A 20,681-nucleotide genomic window follows, 5' to 3' on the forward strand; every position below is an offset into this window, starting at 1 on the left:
GAAAGATTATAACACTCGCACGCGCACACAAACAAACACACAATAATGTAATAACAATTAATATTAATTAATGTTAAAATATATATTATAAAGGTACAGATACGCAAACAAAACATACGGTGACAAAAAACGACTCAAATTCGAAGTGTTGGATATTCAAACGAAAAAATTGCCCGAGGAGTATATTTCGAAATTCGATCACATATTCTCATTTCATGCTTTGCATTGGTGCCATGACATTCGGTAAGAAAAATTATTGAATAAAAATAAATTAATATTTTTTTTCGTAGAAAATAACTTTTGCATATAATTTTACTAATATATTTTGACATAACTATATTTCAAAAATTAATTCTAATAGATATATATTTTCAAAATTACAATAATTATGCAATATTTTGCAATTTTAATCGAAATGGCATCAACAGGATACACTTGGATAATCAATTTTATTTTTAAGTAATAAATATTAAATGAGATATTGAAATATGATATAGAAATAAAATATAGAAGTCAAAGAAAAAAAAAATAATCATTTATTTGTTCTAATAATTATGTTTAATTATCATTCAATTACTATTTATTATGAATTTATTATCAGTTCTAAGATCAAGTACAAACATGTATCATAGATAATTATTAAATATAAAAACGCAATAGAAAATGGTCAAAACAATATACATTGTATATATGCAATAAAAACATACTTGGTGTTATTTAGAATTGTAACCATGTTGGAGAGTAAAAATAATATTTACAAATTTATAAAGTATATACATTGTTTATGGAATCTGTCAATCTATAAAAAATATTTTTTTTTTTATTTAGATACGTTCCATCAATTTTAAAAATAAAACTGTATTAAGTATTTTATACTATATTATATATCCTATATAATATATTTTGTACCTTATGTAATATAAATAAAATATAAAATATTTAGTACACACACACAATATACTTACTTCAATACATACTTCAATATACTTGTAAAATAAATTTGTTAATATTATTATTTTAGATTAGTCTATAAAGAAATACAAGTAAATATTATCAATACAATCGTTTTGTAAAAAGGGGGTTTAAAGAAAAAAATAGGAAAGAAAAAAATTATGCCCATTTTTGCCGTAGATCATGGAGAGATATCTGTACAACTATGAAACATTTTTTTGTGCATAAACTATTAGTACAGAATATAAAGTAGGAATATCCGTCTCTTCTTTTCCATTATGCAGCTTAGAATTACCTTGACTATCTCTGTATTCTTTAACTTTTATTTCCGTATATCTACGTGCTAACTCATTCATGAACTCCTCTCTTAGATTATACGACATATTGTCCAAAAATGTAAAAGTATATTGTGAAGTAATTATGGCTATTGAATTTTAAAAAAATATGATTAATTTACAATTACAAATCAAATAAATAAGAAGAAATAATATTTAAAAAATTATATTAATCACATATTCTGGAATTCAATTTTTGCATGCATGTCAAGGAAAATACTTACGTTGAAACTTTTCTGTATTCTCATAAGTGTTCATCTCCCGATTACTGCAATGATGAACTTGAAATCCGATATCTTCAAGTATTTCTATTAGCTCTTCGCGAGGTCGGGCCGAATAATGAAATGCTCCAACATACTTTTTTTTGTCCTGTGAGATAATTGACAGTCTACAGTTAAAACATTGCAATAGAAGCAATACACACACACATGTAATATTTAAATATTTATATATAAAGAAAGTGATTTTATAAATAATGCCGTCTGTTATATATTTGATATTGATATCTTCGCAGACCGATCAGTAAGTAAAACAAAAAAGTGTATCCAAAATTAAATGTTAAATAATACAAGAATGTAAAGCAACTAAATCTATTTTATAAGTCAGTCATTTATAAGTGTATGTACACTCGGCGGATTTTAAAATATTGCTAAAGATATTTTTACAATCAGAACTTATGCTACAATATAATTTTACATCATATTTCAATGTAATAATATTCACCCCCATATACGATGCATATCGCATATCTTGCGCCAAAATTTCTAAGGCCTCAAAGATAGCTGTGCTACGTGCTATACTTAATATCAGCATAGTTTTACCAGGTCGAAGTATACGATAAATATTCTCAAACGTTTGGCTGTTAAACAATGAAGATGAATGTTAATTATTGTAATTTTGAAAATATATATCTATTAGAATTAATTTTTGAAATATAATTATGTAAAAATATATTAGTAAAATTATATGCAAAAGTTCTTTCCTACAAAAAAAATGTTAATTTACGTTTATTTAATAATTTTACTTACCGAATGTCATGGCACCATTGTAAAGCATAAAATGAGAATATCACTGCAAAAACAAGTGTGTTACTTTTACACATTTTAAGCGTGTTATTCTGTAGACACTTTTTACACGTTTCATCGTGTGTAAAATAAGAACACACGTGTGTTGAATGTATGCATCTATGCGTGTTGTTTTTACACGTTTTACGCGTATTCGTTGCATTATGTGTATACGATGTACATGATGCAACATTTTGCACGTTACTTCTACGGCCGTCGAACACCCCTAAAATTGTTTTACAGCGGGATTTCTAATTTTTTTGATTAATTTTTCGTATGGATTTTCCGTAGGATTAATTTATTTATATGTTTATATTAAATTTTTATTTCTTTTATACGAATTTAAACACAAAATACAAACTTTTAATACTGATCTGATCAATTATTAATGATTTTATAAATTATAATATTTTGTTATACATATATTTGTATAGAGTTGTGTTTACATATATATATTTTAGTTAGGTAGCATGTTATATAGATAGGTCTATATATTAGTTAGCTTATATATTATACATTTTTATTACATGGTTAGTCACCCATTACAGAGTTAGTCATTATATATTTTCTTTAGTTCTTTGTATTTTTTTTCAATTAATTTTTTTACACACTTATAAATGTGTTTCTTTTTTCCGTGTTAGTTTCGCTCGTGCGTTATTATCAACGTGTGTTGTACCGTACGATATGTGTAACATAGCATTTCTGTATTATATCAACACGCTTTAAGTGTGTTTGAATTAACGTGTTGTTAACGAGTTGTAATCGAGAAGTGTGTATAACACCTAACCATATTAAAACTACACATTTACGTGTATTGTACACGTATTATTCTATTCAAAGTGTGTAGTATTAACACAGCAGCCGTTCAGTACACGTGAGAAAAGTGTGTTATGTGTTATTTCTACACACGTTGAACACACATCGAACACGGCCATTTTTTGTAGTGATGTGATCGAATTTCTAAATATATTTCTTGGGCAATTTTTTCGTTTGAATATCCAACACTTCGAATTTGAGTCGTTCCTTGTCACCACACGTATTGTTCGCGTATTCGATTATATTTTCCATAATATCTGTACCTTTATAATATATAATTGTTATATTAATTAATATTAATTATTATAACAATGTATGTGTGTGTGTTTGTGCGCGCGCACGCGAGATGTTATAATAATCTGATTTATTATTTTATTATTTTTTTACCAATCATTGTTGCTTTTGGATCAAGCGCCGGAAGAAGAATATTCTTTGTTATATCCCCGGGTCCACAACCAACATCCATACATTTTCCGGATATATTTTTTAGCTCTTTGGCAAACTCGTTCATTAAAAGTTGTAATATTTTTGTTATTATCAAATGAATCGTATTGCGCTGGTTGTATCATGATGTTATGATAATGAGTAAATAACTAGAATTTAAAAAAATGTATAAAATATGAAAAGATATATAAAAAGATTGAAGGAAATGAACTAATAAGAGCCGATGCGTCGGCATTTTAATACGCAAATATTTTGTTTGTAATTATTCTTTATTTATTCAGAACGTTTCTGTCTTTTCTTTGGATCATCTTCAGCTTATCGTTTAATAATACAAGTGTTCGGTATAATGTATAAAAACAACACTCACTTTTAACTTTTAATACAATAAGCTGAGGATGGTACAAAAAAGTACTAAAATGTTCTGAATAAATTAAAAATAATTACACACAAATTGCGTAATAAACCATTAGAGTTTTTCGTAATTAATTTAAATCAATTTTACATTTTAATTCCGACACACTAGCTTTTATTAGCTCATTTTCTTCAATTCTTTAATATTAATATATAGAGTTTTTTTTCTCTATCATAATTAGAATATAACAAAAAATTCAATATGATATGGAATAAAAAGAATATTTTACAATACTTTATCGGTATATATAGTTACAAATAAAATTTTTTTCTAAATAATAGTATTCTCTCACTTAAAAGCAACGATTGATTAAGATTGTTTGTTGTCATACGAGGATGAGTATGTATTTGAGAAAGGTGGGAGAGGTAGATGCATAACTTGAATTAAATAACAGTCGAAATGTCAGTGGTATTTTTAGTCGTTTGGTTAGTGATTATTCAATCAATAAAGAATATTAAAAATAAGTCATTTTTGGGTCCTTCGAGGAACCTAAACTATTTTATTGGAAACTGTTTTTAGAATTTTATAGAAACTGAAGCTAAGAATTATTTGTTTACCATGTCCGGGAAATGTTATGAAAATCAAGTTTTATTATCGATTATATTATTGGAACAGTCATATATGAGTGTTTTTTAAGTTTTACCCTTAATGTGTTTTCAAAATAAAATCAATTGTATATTTATTTATTAAAAAATAAGTACTAGATGTAGAGAATTTAATGTTTTGATATACATAATTTACATTACACATACAGTGTGTGTTGAAAGTCTGAAAATGGTTGAATATTTGATAAACTTAGCATTTTAGAAAAAAATCTTTCAAACAGAAGTTGTAGGGCTTAAAAATATCTATTTACTAGTCTTGTCTGTCTCATTTAAAAGCTACTAGTTGACTTTCAAATAATGTTGAAAAACGAATAATGCAAAATTATAATTTACATGAATCTAAAATTATGTGAAACTCGAGGTAATAAGTTCAAATAAATGGTCAAAAGAAGTAGAAAAAAAGTAGAAAAGAATCTTTACGAGTTACCCGAGTAAACTTGTCTCCGCCGCGATTGGGATAAAAATAATAAAGAACTTGTGAGAACGTGAAAGACATTTCTCAACCTATTTTTATATGATACTCGAGATAATCAATTCATTTTGCGCCTAGTTCAATATTATGATTATGCAAAAGAACTAGTAATAATTATTACGAGTTATTTGAATAAATTTGCCTACAAATTAATTGCGACTGCGTTAAACATGCACTTTTTTGTAACAGAGATTACGAAAACGTGAAACATATACTTCTAAACTTATTTGTATACGTATCAAGCAAAGCGGTATCAGTGCGAAGTCAAGTATATAATAAAATGCTAATATGATTTACATCAGTGCTCGTAATTAGTTGCCCTTGTTGGGCCGATATCTGAAGCGACGCCCCGCCACTAAAATTGTATCACGATTTCGCGGAAATTGCAATCTCAGCATATTTTTTTTGTAGGGACACTCCTGTCAGGAATGTTGCTTGATATGTATACAAATAAGTTTAGAAGTATATGTTTCACGTTTCCGTAATCTCTCTTACAAAAAAATGCATGTTTAACACAGTCGCAATTACTTTGTAGGCAAATTTATTCAAATAACTCGTAATAATTATTACTAGTTCTTTTGCATAATCATAATATTAAACTCGGCGCAAAATGAATTGATTATTTCGAGTATCATATAAAAATGGGTTAAGACATGTCTTTCACGTTCTCACAAGTTCTTCATTATTTTCATCTCAATCGCGGCGGAGACAAGTTTACTCAGGTAACTCGTAACGATTCCTTTCTACTAATTCTTGTGACCATTTATTTAAACTTATCTCGAGTTCCACATAATTCTAGATTCATGTAAATTATAATTCTGCATTATTCGTTTTTCAACATTATTTGAAAGTCAACCAGTAGCTTTTGGATAGGACTGACAAGACTATATATAGTAAATATATATTTTTGAGCCCTACAACTTTTGTTTGAAAGATTTTTTCTAAAATGCCTAGCTTATGAAGTATTCAACCATTTTCAAACTTTTAGCACACACTGTATATGTGTAATGTAAATTATGTATATAAAACATTAAATTCTCTACATCTACTACTTATTTTTCAATAAATAATATTTTTCAATAAATATACAATTGATTTTATTTTGAAGACACATCAAGGGTTTAACTTTAAATACACTTCATATATGACTGTTCCAATAATATAATCGATAATAAATCTTGATTTTAATAACTTTTCCCGGACCTGTTAAACAAATAATTGTTAGTTTCTGCTTCTAAAAAATTCTAGAAACAGTTTCCAATAAATAGTTTAGGTTCCTCGAAGGACCCAAAAATGACTTATTTTTAATATCCTTTTGTAGTATCCGGTAATAGGGACAGGGGTCACAGGGAGGAGATATAAAGGATTAAAATTTAAACTGTATGTCCTTCGTTCCTCTTTGATATTCACTCAGTGAGTCTTTAATTAACAGATTCACTTTTATCTGGCTTCACAACTATAGCAATTACAAAAGAAATAAAGTAAAACGGAAAACTCGGAATGCTCACTGGGGTATATATTCAGGGTAGGTAAACTGTCCTTCGTTCACATACGTCTGACGAGCTAGGCAGTCCTTCGCTAATTGCTGGTTCTGCGCTCCCTGCTCCGAAAGTACAGCAAGACGCTATAATATAGATTCCTTACGCTAGATGGAAGGTCGATATAGGTTTCGATTCGCATAATTCGCGCTTACACTTTTTTGATTGAATAATCACTAACCAAACGTCTAAAAATAACACTGACATTTCGACTGCTATTTAATTCAAGTTATGTATCTACCTTTCCCTCCTTTCTCAAATACATCCTCTTCTTCGACAACAAACAATCCTAATCAATCTTTGCTTTTAAGTGAGAGAATACTATTATTTAGAACAAAATTTTATTTCTAACTGTATACCGATAAAGTATTGTAAAATATTCTTTTTACTCTACATATCATATTGAATTTTTTGTTATATTCTAGTTATGATAGAGAAAATAAACTCTATATATTAATATTAAAGAATTGAAGGAAATGAGCTAATAAGAGCTAGTGCGTTGGAATTAAAACGTATTATAAATTTATAAATTTAAATTAATTACAAAAAATTCTCATGGTTTATTACGCAATTTGTGTGTAATTATTCTTAATTTATTTAGAATATTTTAGTACTTTTTTGTACCATCCTCAGCTTATTGTATTAAAAGTTAGTGTTGTTTTTATACATTATACCGAACACTTGTATTATTAAACGATAAGCTGAAGATGATCCAAAGAAAAGACAGAAACGTTCTGAATAAATAAAGAATAATTACAAACAAAATATTTGCGTATTAAAATGCCGACGCATCGGCTCTAATTAGTTCATTTCCTTCAATCTTATTATATATCTTTTCATATTTTATATATTTTTTTATATTCTAGTTATTTAAACATTATCATAAAACCATGGTACAACCAGCGCAGTACGTTTTATTTGATAATATGTGCATGAAAACAATGCATCACTTATAATCAACGAGTTCGCCAAAGAGCTGAAAAATATATCTGGAAAATGTATGGATGTTGGTTGTGGATCCGGTGATATAACAAAGGATATTCTTCTTCCGGCACTTGATCCAAAAGCAACAATGACTGGTAAGAGAAAATAATAAATTACAAAAGATTATAACACTCGCACGCTCACACAAACATACACACAATAATGTAATAACAATTAATATTAATTATTGTTAAAATATATATTATAAAGATACAGATATTATGAAGAATGTGATCGAATACGCAAACAAAACATACGGTGACAAGGAGCGACTCAAATTCGAAGTGTTGGATATTCAAACGAAAAAATTGCCCGAGGAGTATATTTCGAAATTCGATCACATATTCTCATTTCATGCTTTGCATTGGTGCCATGACATTCGGTAAGAAAAATTATTGAATAAAAATAAATTAATATTTTTTTTTGTAGAAAAGAACTTTTGCATATAATTTTAATAATATATTTTGACATATATATGTTTCGAAAAATAATTCTAATAAATATATATTTTCAAAATTACAATAATTAACATACATTTTTGTTGTTTAACAGCCAAACATTTGAGAATATTTATCGTATGCTTCGACCCGATAAAACTATGCTGATATTAAATATAACGCGCGACAAAGCCCTCTTTGAAACCTTGGAATGTTTGGCACAAGATGTGCAATATGCATCGTATATGGAGGTGAATATTATTACATTGAACTATGATGTGAAATTGTATTGTAGCATAACTTCTGCGTAATTGTGAAATTTCAATCTTTAGAAATATTTTAAAATAATTTGAGTTCACACTTATAGATGAGTGACATAAAATAGATTCAGTTCTTTACATAAAAACTTGTATTATTCGACATTATTAATTACAGTATCAAGTTTGGATACACTTTTTTGTTTTACACACTGATCGGTCTGCGAAGATATCGATATCAAATATATAGCACAAACGGCATTATCTATGAAATCACTTTTTTTTATATATAAATATTATGTGTGTGTGTGTATTACTTTTATTGCAATTTTTTAACTATGGATTGTCAATTATCTTTATACAGGACAAAAAAAAATATGTTGGGGCACTTCATTATTCGGCCCGACCTCGTGAAGAGGTAATAGAAATACTTGAAGATATCGGATTTCAAATTCATCATTGCAGTCTTCGGGAGATGAAAAATCGTGTGAATACAGAAAAGTTTATATGTAAGTATTTTCCTTGACATGCATGCAGAAATAAAATTCTAGGCTATGTGATTAATTTAATTTTTTTATATTACTTTTTCTTATTTTGTAATTAATAAATTAATCATATTTTGTTTACTTCGATAGCCATGGTTACTTCACAATATACTTTGATATTCTTGGACAAGATGCCGCATAATCTAAGGGAGGAATTCAAGAATGAGTTAGCACGTAGGTTTACGGAAATAAAAGTTAAAGAATATAGAGAAAGTCAAGATAATTCTAAGCTACGTGATGGAAGTGAAGAAACGGATATTCCTGCTCTATATTCTGTACTGATAATTTATGCACAAAAGAATGTTTCATAGTTGTATAGATATCTCTCCATGATTTACGATAAAAATAATTATAATTTTTTTCTTTCCTATTTTTTTCTTTCTACCTTTTGCTTACAAAACGATTGGATAATATTTACTTGTATTTCTTTATAGAATAATTTAAAAAAATATATATTATCAAATTTATATTACAAAGTACGTTGATTATATATTTTATATTTATTTTATATATGGTACAAAATATATTATATAAGATGTATATAATATATGGTATTAATCATTTAATACACAATTTTCTTTTTAAAATGAATATGTACGTATCGAAAAAAAGAAATATTTTCTATATATTATACATATATAGATCGACAGATTTCATAACCATTGTATATATACTTTGTAAAATAAATATTATTTTTACTCTCCACACAACGTAGTTCAATTTTAAATTACACCATGTATGTTTTTATTGCATACAAACAATGTATTTGTAAATATATTCATAAGATGGACTAATTTCTATTGCGTTTTCTTTAATAATTATCTGTGATACATGTTTGTACCTTATTTTAATATCGCTTTATATCGTGAGAAAGTGCATTCTACCTTAGACGAAACAATGGGTACATACTTTAGAGGAATCAATTTTTCCGATTTTTAGTGGCACAACAACTGGCTTGGTTCAAAAAAAATTGAAGAGCATCGAATGCCAAATCCATCCACATATATTAATATTGTTTCCATGATTCAATTTTTGGGAAAATGAGATGACAACGTCGTGATATAGGAGCCACGCTGTTGCATTATTTTTCTTCAGTTGCGCTGATCTGTTAATATACAACATAATATTCGGTGGAACTACATAAAGAAATAGATGTCCGAAGTGCCGTGTGCACAAAACAGAATCAAACAGTGCGTCGAAATAAATCATTAAGCAATGTTCACGAATATATTTTCTGCCTCTTCTTAAGCCTAAAATAAAATCGTTCACATTGTGCTTATTTTTTATAATCATCTGATTTGGCTTTATCAAGAACTACGAATAACTTTCTCCGGAAGATATACATTATCATCATCTGTGTTAATAGATCAACTCTTTCCGCTTCTGGAATTTCATATGTAAAAATCAAAAGTTTTTTCGTCTTCTAATTGAACTTCTTCGTTTATATATTTCCTCTGCAGTATATTATCAATTTTTTCTTTTACTTCTACTTCTTCCAAAGTTATCGGACTTTGTGGAAGGTTTAAAGCAGTGAAAATTATGTATACATAGAGTAACATTATTACGTTCTACGAATTAAGCTGCGTCATTCTGAAAAATATTAGAATTAAATATTTGTCTCAATCTTTGATTATATAAAAAATAATACGAATTTATAATTAATGTGGAGTGGTTATTTATGTTAGCTCTGACGTCGCTTCTTTCTTTTCTCTATTCCTTGATAATATACAGAATCAAAAATATATCAATTTATCAAAATTGTAATTGTAACATACGTGCTTGGAGCGAAGTAAACTGCACTGCGATCTGATCTGTGATTGTTGATACTACTGAACATAATTAAGGAACTAGTGTATAAATAAAATTTTTTCAATAACATGTATAGAGCGATCTTATTTAATATTCGACTAAACGATTTATCGGTTAATATGGTTGCGGTTAATCAATTAATCGCTGAAACTGATTTATTATTAATCGAATAAATTTTCTCTTCGATTAGGCCCTTCGCACATTAGAGAAATAAATATTAAATATTAGGAATAGGAATTATTTTAAAATAATAAAATGAAATCGAAAAAAATTTGATATACAAATACAAATACGAGTATAAAGGGCTCTTACTAGTTTATTAGCCATTATTAGTCTTTTATACCTGAATTTGTATTTTTTTATCAGAGTTTTTTGATTTTATTATTTTAAAATAATACCTATTTTTAATATTTAATATTTATTTCTCTATTGTACACAGAGCCTTACTTGTTATTTTTATTAGGATTTTATAATAATATAATAATTGTGTAGTATATATATATATATATATATATATCTTGAATAAAATTAATTAAAAATACATGATCTTAGCATAACGCAGCAAAAAAATGTAAAGTATCAACAAATTAATTAAAATTCTAATATTTATTTTAAGAATATATTTTATTTAAAAATTATGTTTTATTTAAGAATTATTTAAAAAAAACAGTCCTATCAAATAAAGTTTGAAATATAAAAACATAAGAGAAAAAAAGAATTTAAAAAAACAACATTATTAATATGAAACATTTTTAAACACAAAAAATCTTCCTTGTTACTCTACAAATTAATTTTATAAATTAGTTTCAAGCAATCTTATTAGAAAACTTATATCATTTTATTGCTCCGAACCGGGCACGCCCGAGTTTTTGTCACTTTAATTCTTTCAATGCAGGTCTAAACCGTTTTAATTATGCAGATAATCATTCTTAAAAATATAAAAGTAATATTCTTTTGACAAATTTTATATCAGATAATAAGTTAATACATTTATACTTGGCTGAGCTTTGTTTTATATTTATTTTTGAACTGCATTTTTAAATAATATATTTTTAAATTTTATTTTCAATCTTAGAAAAATTTTTACAAAACCATATTAGCTATATAATGTCGAATTTTTTTATATACTTGGCGTATTTTTTTTTCTGTGAAGATTTTGTTGTAATTTATTATACTTATATACAACCAAAATTAGATCGCTCTATACACGTTATTGAAGAAACTTTACTTATACACTAGTTTCTTAATTATGTTCAGTAGTATCAACAATCAAAAATCGGATCACGGTGCAGTTTTCCTCGCTCCAAGCATGCATGCTAGCGGCCGAACGTGAGAAGCAGTACCGTCCACAGACGTGTGTATATATAAACAATACATATAAATATATAAATTATTTGTTAGATTTGTATCAATGAGAGAGTGACAAAATATCAACTTAAATTATTAAATTTTAAATTTTGTCATCTGTCTGTTAATATCATTTTATATCGTGAAAAAGTGCATTCTACCTTAAACAAGACAATGGATGCGTACTTTAGAAGTACCAAAATTGTTGTAATTTCATAGTGACACATCAACTGGCTGTTTATTTTCAGAAATGTTAATTAAAATTTGCAAGCCATTATTTTTGTTAATATTGTAGCTATTTTAATTTCTTATTTTATCCAGAATGTGCCCCCATGGAAAAATATATATTCAAAAATATATTCTAAAATATATTTTATACATATATAAATATATATTAATACATATATAATATATATAAGAAATTAAATCATTTTTTGCCGCTTATAATATATTTATAATATATGCAAAAGTATACATGAAATATAAGTCTGCATATACAAAATTATATAATTTTTTGTTATTAAAAAATATAAATAGTATATATTTATGTATATATGTAAAAAGATATTTATACATATGCAAAAATATATTTATATATATATGTAAAAATATATTTATAATATATATGAAATATAAGTTTGCATATACAAAATTTAATCATTGTTTGCCGTTTAGGGTTATATAACAAATATAAGTAAAGATTATATATATTTGTAATATATGCAAAAATATATACATAATATAAATATAATATATATATTTGTATATATATTATATATATATATATGTATATATAATGTAAATATAATTCTATTTATAAAGTTAATATATACCATACATATATGCAAGAATCCTATATTAATATATGTATAACTATATAAAGATTATATGTGATATATATATATATATATATACATATATATATGATAGAAATATATACACATATATTACACACATATATATATATATATATCAATCAAAATAATTAATAACGTGATACATATTGATTGGTTTCAAAAAAAGACGTTTTCGGGGAGACTTCTCTCGTTTCATTCTAACCATCCTAGATGTCATAAGACAGGCATTATTTATAACTTAGTAGACCGAGCTCTGTTATTATCTCATCCGATGTTTCACAAAAAGAATTTAGAATTAGTCATAAATATTTTAATAAACAACGGCTATCCTCTCGATCTAACATTCTCAGAAATCAACCGTAGAATTAAATATATCATTGCTAATGAATCTAATACAATAGCAAAAAACAACACAGCGAGGGGTGACAACGTCTGTAATGATAGAGACCAAAAATTTATTGCTATTCCGTACGTGGAAAGAATTTCTGATCTAATAGCCTCCGAACTTAAAAAATCCAATGTAAAAGTGGGATATAGAATTTTAAAAAAATTGGACGGAATCATTAAGACGCAGAAAGACAAGGATGAAATTCAGAATAATGCTGGCGTTATTTACAAAATAAGTTGCAATAATTGTGATGCAACTTACATAGGACAGACAAAACGACAATTACACACAAGATTAAATGAACATAAGAATAACATAAAATTGGATTCTGCGAGACATTCGGTTGTCTCGGAACACATTGTGAATTTAACACATACATTCGATTGGGGCAATACCAAAATTCTAGACCATGAAAGAAATTATCATAAAAGATTAATTTCAGAAATGTTATACATTAAAGAGCAAAAGAACAGTATTAATTTAAAAAAAGACACCGAACTTCTTGACAGTTCTTATTTTGATGTTTTATCTAAATTGTCTGAGTCTTCATAACATAGAAATATATATAATAACCTTGTAATAACTAAATAAATATTAGTTGGCGTTGTCCCTTAGACTTATCATCATGCTCTATAACAGTTACGTTACACAAGAACAATTATAATGAGGATAATAATCGCGAGTTTCTCTTGACTTGACACTCTTGTAAGTACTGTCGCTTTATTTTAAAATTAAAAAAAGATATGTCTGTAAATTGTTTTCTAGAGTTACATGTCACATTATTTCTACAGCACATGTTTAACACACTGACGAATATCGGATCATAAAATTAGACGTTGTTCAAAATGTGACATCGAGAAAAACCTGATTGTCGGTTTTATGCGTTTACCAGCGATAAAATTAGATCTATCAGCGTCCGGTTTCAGTTGAATATTTGTTACCTAATATAACCATGTACGTGTCACGTTGCGATATATTCAACATTTATAGTAATTTGTTAATTAATCTAGCAGTTAGATATAGTCTCTTTATAAACAAATTTTAATTTGTCATTTTCAAGGTAATAATATGTCTTAAGTTTTTGTATTGAAAAAGACAGTTGTACTGTCGAAACGTTTACATGTTTTTTTAATAACTTAATTTATTCCTTAATAAAGAATCTGTTTAACATCTTGATTATTCGGCTCGCAAGTTGGCCTATTATTGATTGTTTGATTTTATATATATATATTTCTTTATACAGTTTAAGTGATATCACACATATATGGAAAAATCCAATTATAATAATATATACAAATTATTATTCAAAATATATAGCATATATATATATATATATATATATATATATATATATATTGTTACGTCCTCGGGGTGACCTTTGTAATATCTCGCAAAAGGACGTCTCTCGCACTCACTCACTCTCACACGCGCACGAAATGAATTAACACGCGTAAGGAAGAAAGGATCTTTAATAAAATGATCCAATACACGAATGCGACGAAATATAATAATATATGCATTCAGAATGCGAAAAAGAATAGTAATCAGGTCTCGTAGCGTCCGCTCGATCGCATCGGCTAGACCAAATCTAAATATGGCGCCGGAAAAACATCCGCACCCGGTTGTTAATAAACAACCCTCCTAGCGATGATACTCGGGGGATGAAAATGAAGGCGCTCAGGGGAAGAAAACCAGGGACGTAACACTGCCCCCCTTCTTCAAAATTATCGTCCCGACAATCAGAGAGGACTATCCAACGCTGCCGTAAAACTTCGATGTCGACTCCAGGATCCCGACGAATTTCTTTGTTCCATCCTGGGCTCCTGCCGCAGGTTTTCGAACCATCCGCCATTTCGGATCCAATCGCACATCCACGTCGATTCCAGGGCACCGACGAGCCTTCTTGCTCTACCCTGGACTGCTGTCACAGGTTACCGAGCGACTCCTGGTCCCAATCGACAGCCAAACGTCGACTTCAGGGTTCCGGCGAACCATCCTGCTCTACCCTGGGCTGCTGCCTCAGGTTACCGAGCGATCCGCCGTTGGAATCCAATCGACCGATGTTCTTTCCGTCGCGTCCTGATCTCCCTGCGAACTCCAGAAAACTTCAGACAAGGGGGGAGTAGCTTCCGTGGACCCGTCGTCCCTGGACTCCCCAAGTCCCCGCCTCGGCATTTGCCCGAAGTCCCGCGGGAAAACCACGGATCAAAAACCGCGGGCGAGGCAGTCTTCTTAGAGTGAAACGAAGACGAAAACTTCCCTCTTCCTGGTAGGCTCAGCTCGATAAACGTCTCATCCGCCATCTCCAGGAAACTTTCCCCCGAAGCAAAACCTCTTTACGACTCAGGAATCGGGAATCAGATCAGACTCTGAAAAATAAGACGAAAAATTACGCAGTAATTAATTCTCTCTAAATCTAATCAATAAGATTTCCCTTTGACTCTACTAAACGATAGACATTTCCGGGCTCCAATCTACTCTAATAATCTTAAGTTAAGTTCTCTCAATAAAAGGAGCTAACCTATCCGCGTGTACGACTTTCTTTTTATGCCTAGCAGTTCTCTGAATGCAGTAAACTACATCATTGAACTTTTTTACTACCAAGTAAGGCCCTTCTCAGTTGTTCTGCAATTTTTGAGCCTTCCCTTTGCTTCTTCTGGGATTATAAAACCAGACTCTCTCTCCCTCCTCGAAGAGAATCGTTCTAGCTTTCTTATCATATCTAGCTTTCACTTGCGACGATTTCAAAGCCATACGCTCTCTAATACCAGAATGGATTTCCTCTAATTTCTCCTTCAAATTTTCCACGAAATCTCCTCCTGAAGGCAATCTATCTTCAAATCTAGGACTTCCCTGTAATAAATCTATAGGCAATCTAAGCTCACGAGCAAAGTATAATTCTGCAGGGGTCACTCCTGTGGTCTGAGGTCTCGTGCTTTGAGGATCTATAAGCCAAAAGAAACATAGGAATCCACTCGTCCCAATCTTTCTGATTTTCAGAAATGTACTTCGCCAAATAATTAACAATCGTCTGATGTTGATGTTTTACTTGGCCGTCAGATTGGGGATGAAGAGCAGTGGTCCTTGTTTTCTTAATTCCAAGAAGTTGCATTAGTTCCGCAAATAACTGCGATTCGAAGTTCTTTCCCTGATCCGTGTGAATTTCCAGAGGTACTCCGTGCCTGGAGATAAACTGGTTCACAAAAACTTCAGCCACCGTCTTGGCTCTAATGTTCTTCACAGGGAAAGCCTCTACCCACTTCGTAAAACAATCTACTATAACAAGCAGATATTTATTCCCTGACTTAGTCAATGGAAGAGGACCAAGGATATCCATCTGTACCCTATCTAATGGAGCTTCGACGTTGTAGATTTGCAAAGGAGACTTTCCTTTCCCTGCAGGACCTTTCTTTGACACAAATCTTGCAAGTTCTGCACCACTTCTCCACGTCCTGTTTGCAGCTTGCCCAAAAGAATCTTTTTCGGATCTTCTCTAGAGTCTTGTTAACTCCAAAATGTCCTCCCGACGGAGAATCGTGCGTTTCCTGAAGAATTTCTTTAATCCGATCTTGAGGAACTATTAGTTGGAGGAAACTGGTTCATAGATTCGGGGCTTCCCATCTCTTATAGAGAATTCCATCTTTCAGGACCAGAGAATCCCAGTAAGACCAGTAAATTTGAACCGAAATTTCTAACAGGAACTTCTGAATGTAATGGTCTTCTTCCTATCTCTTTTCCTCGTATTATAAATAAGATGTTAGAATCCTTTTGCTGTGCTTCACGCCATTCCGCAAGGTCTTCGTCAGCTAGTACAATACGAGCGACCATTTTTTCAGATTCTTCTGCGCTTTTCCTTTCCACCTTAGCGCAATATTCACATCCGAAAGTCTCACATAATCGCCTCGATAGTCCGTCGGCATTCTTGTGAGATTGTCCTTTTCGATGTATCACTTCAAACTCAAATTCCTGTAGTCTTTCCAGCCATCGTGCCAATTGTCCTTCCAAATCCTTAAAAGACATCAACCACTTTAACGACACATGATCAGTGCGAATCACAAACTTTCGACCTAAAAGATAATGTCGGAAAAATTTCAAAGAACCTACTATCGCTAATAATTCTCTACGAGTGACACAATAATTCCGCTCAGCCTTGCTAAGCACTTTACTAAAATACGCGATAACTTTTTCTTCTCCAAATTGTCTTTGAGACAATACCGCACCGATACCAATATTAGAAGCGTCCGTATCTAAAACGAATTCATCCTCTCCCTTAGGAAAAGATAATATCGGAGAAGACGATAACATCAGCTTCAATTGATCAAATGCATTTTGGCATTCACTTCCCCAAACAAATTTAACTTGACTTTCTGTCAGCGCGTAAAGGGGCTTTGCCAAAGAAAAAAATCCTTTCACAAATTTCCTATAATACGAACAAAACCCTAAGAAACTTCGCAACTGTTTCCTTGTATGGGGGATCGGCCAATCTTTTACGGCAACAATCTTTTCCGGATCCGTAGTCACGCCCTCTTCGGAAATTATATGTCCCAAATATTTTACATTTTTTTGGAAGAAAATACATTTTTTTGGATTAATTTTTAAATTAGCTTCTTTTAATCGCGTAAATACTAAATTTAAATTTTCGAGTATTTCTTCAAAACTTTTTCCAAAAATTATTACGTCATCCAAATATACCAAACATATTTTTGATAATAAACCGTGTAAAACTTTCTCCATAAGTCGTTCAAATGTCGCGGGGGCGTTACATAAACCGAACGGCATTACTGTAAATTGCCAAAGACCTCTGCCGATCGAGAAGGCCGTCTTTTCTTTGTCCTCCGATCGGACTTTTAGTTGCCAATAACCACTTTTCAAATCTAATGTGGAAAACCAACAATTACCTGTAAGTTGATCTAAAATGTCGTCGATTCTGGGAAGGGGGTATGAATCCTTTACCGTGATATTATTTAACTTCCGGTAATCGACGCAAAATCTTAAACTGCCATCCTTTTTCCTGGAGAAATCCAGGGACTTTGTGATTCCTCAATAACTCCTTGTTCTCTCATATCCTCAATTATTTTATCTACTTCCTTCCTTAAATGAATTGGAATTTGACGAGATACCTGCTTTATGGGGAGAGAGTCTTTCACATTGATAACATGTTCAACAACATTGCAATTGCCAGCCACAATAATTTCAGAGAATACATCGCAAAAATTATTCAAAATGTCAGCGAAAATTTCTTCTTGTGTGTTTTCCAAATTGGTTGAATTATTTTCAAAAAGTTCCTTTAAGATAGATGGAATTTTAAAAGAATTTTCAATCCGAGAACAATTATAAACTTTATTTATTTCTTTTTTGTTAAATTCAAAATCAAAAATATTTTCTAAATTAATTTGCTTAAGAAAATCGGGTCCTAATAGGCAATCGTCATTTATGTCAGCAACGAACATGGGAATCAAAATAGAATATTTTCCAACTTCTACTCTAACCTCAACTTGAAATTCGATTATTACTTTTTCTCCTGTTGGATATTTTAAATTACAATTTTTAACTCTAACCTTTTTCTCTAACCTTAAATATTGTTATTTATCAACTTTCTATTTAACAAGGAAATATCGGAGCCCGTGTCTATCTTTAAAGAACATTTCTTTCCATCTATCTTTCCATTATAATAGAAATTATTTTCCCTAATTCTACCGATACTAAAATCTATAAATCGATTTTTTGGGGTTTGTGAGTAAGTCGAGCGCACCCCGCGCAGCTCAACTAAACCGCGTTTCCCTTTTCTTCAGGACATTCAGATCGAAAATGTCCTGTTTTTCCACACGTCCAACATTCTTTCCCTTTCGAGGAAAAATTATTTCCTCGCGATTTCCCTCCCGAAGGATTTTTCTTTCCGACATCTTTCTGCGCGTCATTTCCGTTCCGCGCGTTTTCGTTTCCGTTCCGCGCGCCGCTCCTCTCCGCCTTTTGATAAAAATTCGATTCTCCAAAATTTCTATTAAATCTTCCGAAATTTTCTCTTCCCTTTTCGAAATTTTCTCCCTGTATTATTTTCACTGTTTTTGCTCTCTCAACGGCCAAATTTAAGGAGGTTATTCCCTCTAATTGGAGAGTCCTCAAGAAACCATCGGAGAGAGCCGAAACAAATTGCGCGCACGCGATTTTATCTCTCACCGCGAAAGGACACTCCGGATATGCTAATCGCGACAGTCTTTCTAACTCGGCACCGAAAGAGGCTAAATCTTCTCCGTACTTTTATCTACGATTAGTGAACAGCGAGTAGTAATTTTGGGTTAAATTCCCCTCCCCGAAAAGAAGCTCAAGCTTCGACTTTAATTCTGAAAAATTTAAATGATCAAAATTCTCTATATTTTCTAAGACAGTCCGCGCTTTCCCTCTCAAACTCGCGGTCAAAGCTACTGTTTTAGTCGATTCGTCCCAATTATTTGCACGCGCGATTAAAAGAAATTGCGAGAGGAACTCTCGCAGCGGAACTTTCCCGTCAAAAACGTCGGGCTTTAATTTAAAGCCTATTTTCGCGCGCAAATCGTTTTCGGGAATTACATCCGCGGAAACCCTGTTTTCGGAAAAATCTCCGCAAGCTCTATTCTCGGAAAGACTTAGCTGTGTGTCTTCCCGCGAAGCGATTCTCTGCTCCAACTGCCGCAGCTCCTCGTCGCGTTGTTGCAACACCGCTTCGAAGCGGATTTGTTGTTCCCGACGCTCCTCTCGCAGCTGACGAATCTCCTCCATTGCAGTCTGCAAGAGATCTCCCTGCGTCGACGTGTGTTCCGTCGGCTCCTCGCTGACGGTGTCTCGAGACGGAGCTTGCGATCGGGTTTTCCTCGGCGAATGTTGTATTGCCATCTCTCAAATCCTTCGTAGCTCGTTGTTCGTTCGATCCCGGACGAGCCCCCAAAATGTTACGTCCTCGGGGTGACCTTTGCAATATCTCGCAAAAGGACGTCTCTCGCACTCACTCACTCTCACACGCGCACGAAATGAATTAACACGCGTAAGGAAGAAAGGATCTTTAATAAAATGATCCAATACACGAATGCGACGAAATATAATAATATATGCATTCAGAATGCGAAAAAGAATAGTAATCAGGTCTCGTAGCGTTCGCTCGATGCATCGGCTAGACCAAATCTAAATATGGCGCCGGAAAAACATCCGCACCCGGTTGTTAATAAACAATACTCCTAGCGATGATACTCGGGGGATGAAAATGAAGGCGCTCAGGGGAAGAAAACCAGGGACGTAACAATATATATATATATATATATATATATATATATATATATATAATATAGATACATATATATATTTTCTTGTATAATATAAAGTGCTGTTTATTTATATCTCATAAAAATTAATAATAATTTTTTAAAGTAATATAATTTAGAAATTAATT

At 30.9% G+C, this 20,681-nt stretch overlaps 2 protein-coding genes and 1 pseudogene across 3 annotated transcripts; 1 reads left to right on the forward strand and 2 right to left on the reverse strand.

Moving 5' to 3' along the window:
• Window positions 1–1,037: 1,037 nt before the first annotated feature.
• Window positions 1,038–2,691, reverse strand: LOC145948207 (juvenile hormone acid O-methyltransferase-like). The gene is made up of 4 exons (XM_083057952.1): window positions 2,315–2,691; window positions 2,010–2,145; window positions 1,511–1,655; window positions 1,038–1,375 (listed from the first exon to the last, which is right to left on the reverse strand). Exons 1-4 carry the CDS (start codon window positions 2,386–2,388, stop codon window positions 1,155–1,157), a joined length of 576 nt encoding a protein of 191 aa, XP_082914078.1. The 5' UTR covers window positions 2,389–2,691; the 3' UTR covers window positions 1,038–1,154.
• Window positions 2,692–3,219: 528 nt separating this feature from the next.
• LOC145948208 (juvenile hormone acid O-methyltransferase-like) lies at window positions 3,220–3,677 on the reverse strand. The gene is made up of 2 exons (XM_083057954.1): window positions 3,554–3,677; window positions 3,220–3,429 (listed from the first exon to the last, which is right to left on the reverse strand). The coding sequence occupies exons 1-2, from the start codon at window positions 3,675–3,677 to the stop codon at window positions 3,311–3,313; spliced, it is 243 nt and encodes an 80-aa protein (XP_082914080.1). The 3' UTR covers window positions 3,220–3,310.
• Window positions 3,678–5,735: 2,058 nt separating this feature from the next.
• Window positions 5,736–9,215, forward strand: LOC145948209 (juvenile hormone acid O-methyltransferase-like; annotated as a pseudogene). Its single transcript, XR_014427295.1, has 7 exons — window positions 5,736–5,821; window positions 6,421–6,624; window positions 7,504–7,716; window positions 7,832–8,003; window positions 8,174–8,309; window positions 8,680–8,824; window positions 8,951–9,215. The product of XR_014427295.1 is annotated as a juvenile hormone acid O-methyltransferase-like (transcript).
• Window positions 9,216–20,681: the final 11,466 nt, after the last annotated feature.

The sequence above is a fragment of the Prenolepis imparis genome, unplaced genomic scaffold (genome assembly GCF_030444845.1).
Source record: "Prenolepis imparis isolate NDT839.2.m4 unplaced genomic scaffold, iyPreImpa1.0 SCAF_278, whole genome shotgun sequence".
In the NCBI taxonomy this organism is placed as follows: Eukaryota; Metazoa; Arthropoda; class Insecta; order Hymenoptera; family Formicidae; genus Prenolepis; species Prenolepis imparis.

Excerpts from the sequence above, each read along its gene's own strand:
- LOC145948207 (XM_083057952.1), bottom strand. The coding sequence starts at position 2,388 with ATGTGTAAAAGTAACACACTTGTTTTTGCAGTGATATTCTCATTTTAT. Across the intron at positions 2,146-2,314 it reads CAATGGTGCCATGACATTCG|CCAAACGTTTGAGAATATTT; the intron begins GTAAGTAAAATT and ends ATTGTTTAACAG. Across the intron at positions 1,376-1,510 it reads GAATACAGAAAAGTTTCAAC|CCATAATTACTTCACAATAT; the intron begins GTAAGTATTTTC and ends AAAATTCAATAG.
- LOC145948208 (XM_083057954.1), bottom strand. The coding sequence starts at position 3,677 with ATGAACGAGTTTGCCAAAGAGCTAAAAAATATATCCGGAAAATGTATG. Across the intron at positions 3,430-3,553 it reads TCCAAAAGCAACAATGATTG|GTACAGATATTATGGAAAAT; the intron begins GTAAAAAAATAA and ends TATATTATAAAG.